Source organism: Ipomoea nil, unplaced genomic scaffold, assembly GCF_001879475.1.
Source record: "Ipomoea nil cultivar Tokyo-kokei standard unplaced genomic scaffold, Asagao_1.1 scaffold0176, whole genome shotgun sequence".
Taxonomy (NCBI): Eukaryota; Viridiplantae; Streptophyta; class Magnoliopsida; order Solanales; family Convolvulaceae; genus Ipomoea; species Ipomoea nil.
In genome coordinates this window covers 1,590,883-1,595,169 of record NW_017616604.1, presented here as the reverse complement: position 1 = coordinate 1,595,169, position 4,287 = coordinate 1,590,883, and the positions used below count along the sequence as shown (strand labels likewise).

The window sequence follows — 4,287 nt, the reverse complement described above, 5'->3', positions numbered from 1 at the left end:
ATGTCGTGAACACAAGTCAAAACGACGTCGTTTTTAAGCAAAAAAAAAAAAAAATCGCGAATGTGGAGTTAACGGCGCGTTACTGATCAAATTATGAATTTTCTGTTATGAGATTATGAATTTTATGAAAATTCATAATCGCATAACAGAAAATTCATAATCTCACAACTGAAAATTCATAATCTCATAACAGAAAATTCATAATCTTATAACAGAAAATTCATAATCTCATGGTTCCAAAGTAAATATGTAGGCATGGTTCCAAAGTGAATGTGCAGGCATGGATTCATAATTTATGAAAGTCCGTGATTTCGGACGGGAATATGTAGGCATGGTTCCAAAGTGAATGTGCATGCATGAATTCATAATTTATGAATGTCCGAAACTCCGAAATTATGAATGTAATGAAAATTCATAATCTCATAACAGAAAATTCATAATCGCATAACAGAAAATTCATAATCTCATAACTGAAAATTCATAATCTCATAACAGAAAATTCATAATCTCATAACAGAAAATTCATAATCTCATGGTTCCAAAGTGAATGTGTAGGCATGGTTCCAAAGTGAATGTGTAGGCAGTCACGTAATTAATTAAAAAAAAAAAAAAAAAAAAAAAAAAAAAGATAACGGTGCACTAACACCGTTGGAACCGTGTTCACCATGAATGGTGAACACGGTTCCATGGCATAACGTCTGCATGCATGCATGCACACACTTTGATTTATTCTTTATTTTTTATTAAAATAATAAGTGTATAATTTATTAATTAAAATTTAACTATTTAACGAATATTTTTAATACAATCACAAATATAAAAATCATTAAAGACCAATGATCTTATTAAAAAAAAAAAAAGATCAGCCAAGACCAATGACCAATCAATACACAATTAAAATTTTTTACTTCGTTTAAAAAAAAAAAAAAAAAAAAAAAAAAAAAAAAAAAAAAAAAAAAAAAAACAAACAAACAACTTTTAAAACATGATTCTATTAATTGTCTAATTTTAAAAAAGTTAAATTACTGGTCCAATTTTGACTGATTTGTCAAATTACTGGACCAATTTTGACTGATTTGTCAATTACAATTCTGGACCGATTGTGACAGATTTGTCAATTAAATTACTGGACCAATTTTGACAAATATGTCAAATTACTGGATCAATTTTGACTGATTTGTCAATTAAAATACTGGACCGATTGTGACAGATTTGTCAATTAAATTACTGGACGAATTTTGATAGATTTGTCAAGTAAATCAGTGAAATTAGTGTTTGATAATAGTGAATTACATTAACATTAGACAAGAAAGTTAACCATCTAAATCAGTAAAAATAATATCATTATTAACTCTTATACGCTAATATAATCCGCTAATTTTGCAAACAAGATCTTAGTTCAAAAGACTATTTTGCAGTAATTTATACTATTAATTTATATTTATATAACACAGTTAAATATCATGCATTATATATGCGATTAAATAAATGACCAATGAGGAAAAAAATTATTAATTAAAATAAAATGCACTTAGTACAAGAAAATGTTGTAGTTTTCTCAAATAGTCTTTTGAACTATTAAATAAATATAAATTTATTGTAAACAAAATTGAAAAACAAAGTTAAGAATTTCTATGTAATTAACAATCGAGTAATACCAGGACTATGTGGTCTAATGGTATCCGGGTTGGATTTTCATTTGAAAGATTATGAGTTCAAGCTTCAGTGGAGGCGTTATTGGTTCTTTGTGTTTCAGTAGGTTAAGAAAGTATACGAACACATACTACAATGTAATAGAGCTAGTAGTTTTCAAAAAAAAAAAAAAAAAAAAAAAAAAAAAAAAAAAAAAAAACAATCGAGTAATAAGACCGATGGTTTGGTACTAAAAGCTAACGGAGTGTTTTGTTTAAAAAATATTTTGAGGTAAAGTAATATATTTTTTGAAAATTTCACAAAACTTAAAAATGTAAAGGCCGGGATTGTACTTTCTATGAATGTTAATTACAAAAATGAACTAAAACAAATGTTGACAATTTCGCATTTCCTAATTTTTTAAAAGGATGGACCATTTTTTTTTAATTTTTTTTTTTTATTATTATTATTATTATTATTATTATTATTATTAATGTTATTATTATTATTATTTTCATTTTCTATACGTACTCCTAACTAATTAATACAAATGTGGAAACTTATATGTCCTTGAAATTACACATAATTTTTTTTTTTAATAACGAGAAAACTCGCATTCACCACCTGATAGTGTATACGAAGTAAACCATACCTTGTGATCTTAGTCACTGGAGAATCACAATGAAGTAAATCAACCTAGTTTTTTCATTATATTGTTGATAAGGTAATTCCAATTCAAGAAAGTCAATAGATTATTTCGATCTCTTGAGTGAAACTTGTAACCTTGTTACAAGCCAATAGTCTAAACCTTTGTATGGATTGGTATAGTGATGTCAACATGCATGGTAGAGTCTCAAAATTGTGACTTATAAATACTTCACTTACTGATGATATAGTGACACACAGCATTCCCATTATTTCTCCTAAATAAGCAAAAACCCTCTTTTGTTCTCAACTACTAACGATGGCTTCTTCTTCTTCTTCTTCTTCTGTTCGTTTGGTTGCAATTGCTTCACTCTTGGTGATGCTCTTCATGGCCTCTGGTTTGCTCTCTCCCTTTCTGACTTTCTCCATTATTATTATTATTTTTTGATGATTGATGTGAGTGCTAATTATCGGATCTGATATAATTCTGCAGGAATGGGAACAATGGCTGCCGGTACCAGAATGTGCACGTCGGAGAGTGAACACTACAGGGGGAATTGTCTTTTAATCAACCAAAATTCCCGCAACAACTGCAATAGAATTTGCAGGGATACAGAGGGGTTTACCTCCGGGGATTGCACCATTACCGGTCAGGCAAGGCGCATCTGCAGCTGCTTCAGACCTTGCAGCTGCTACAATAAATAACCAACATTGCTTGCTTCAACTTCAATTCGATCAGTGTTTATATATATAGCTAAATAAATGTCCCAAATAATATAATCCAAACATGCTTTGGTAGCTGGGATGCTCCGATCCTCTCATGTTACGTTGTTTGTATTTGGTTGCTACATATATATATGTGTATGTATGTATCAACATGTAGTGTGTTTCAATCGTTTGAAGTTATGCAATTTCTAATCTGTGTTTTCTAATATGTTATTTTTATACATATAGTACAGTGTTGAAAACTGCCCACGTACTGCAACAAATAATTTTTAATATTTTGCTCTACGCACGTACAAATATATAATTTTTTTTTCTTTGGTGTTAGAAAAACATTTCATTAGAGTCTTCGAATACGACGCTAGTTGATTAACATAAAATGAGAAAAAAAATATAAATTAAAGCTTTTGTGATTTTCTTCTGAGTGGATCATCATATTCATCATATGCCTTATCATCATATGTCCTTGGTGGTGGTCTTCTTGGTTGATGTTATGCTCTATAGTCCATATCATCTTCGTTCGTAACTATATGGGTGAGAAATTAATGTTGAGCATTATAGCTTCCCCTTGGTTGCTATATCCTTCTTGGTCCTCATAGTAATCATCTAGCTTGTTGATATCTTGCTTAAGAATACATCAACTTGGACCACCCTACAATCACAACGATAAGAGAAAGATTTTGCAACTAGAAGTAGTGTAATGGAAATTTCAAGTAGAGCAAACCAACAAATGAAACAACACACTAAGACAACTAAAACAAACAAAAAATAGGTGCAAACGAACAAAAGAGACAAAACAAGCTAAGGTAAAGTGCAAAAAAAAAAAAAAAAAAAAAAAAAAAAAAAAAAAGTAAAACGGGGCGGTGAACGGTTAGATATTAACGTGAACTAACATGAACTTGAATAACGAGGAACCTGACTCGTGATAGCAGAAGCTTTAAGACCTTCTGAATATCCCTCGCCATAGTCGTAGGAATTGTCAGCCATGATGGTAAACTTGCAGAATAGACGCTAGTGTTTTGTCTACCACTTCTCTCCCGAATACCTGATGGTGGTGCATGCTGAACACGGGAGTTTTGGGAGGACTATTTTGCTTAAAAGCCTACATGTCATCAACATAGGCAGATATTCATTTAAAGCTACATTGAATATCCTCAGTTACCTAATACTCTAATAGATTAAGTCACCAATTAACTCAATCCCCTACTTGCACCACAGCCACCCAATAATACAATATATTATATTTAGGAAAAATACTTACATTCTCCCACTTGGTGCAAGTACTGA

The 4,287-nt window shown here is 30.6% G+C and overlaps 1 protein-coding gene across 1 annotated transcript; it reads left to right on the top strand.

The window, feature by feature from the left end:
- The first annotated feature begins 2,518 nt into the window (after positions 1-2,518).
- Positions 2,519-3,252, top strand: LOC109176907 (defensin-like protein 4). Its single transcript, XM_019326319.1, has 2 exons — positions 2,519-2,675; positions 2,771-3,252. Exons 1-2 carry the CDS (start codon positions 2,597-2,599, stop codon positions 2,980-2,982), a joined length of 291 nt encoding a protein of 96 aa, XP_019181864.1. The 5' UTR covers positions 2,519-2,596; the 3' UTR covers positions 2,983-3,252.
- Positions 3,253-4,287: the final 1,035 nt, after the last annotated feature.

Bases quoted from the DNA above. Each gene is read 5' to 3' on its own strand.
- LOC109176907 (XM_019326319.1), top strand. From the start codon at position 2,597: ATGGCTTCTTCTTCTTCTTCTTCTTCTGTTCGTTTGGTTGCAATTGCT. The intron at 2,676-2,770 runs GTTTGCTCTCTC...ATAATTCTGCAG, and splicing joins GATGCTCTTCATGGCCTCTG to GAATGGGAACAATGGCTGCC.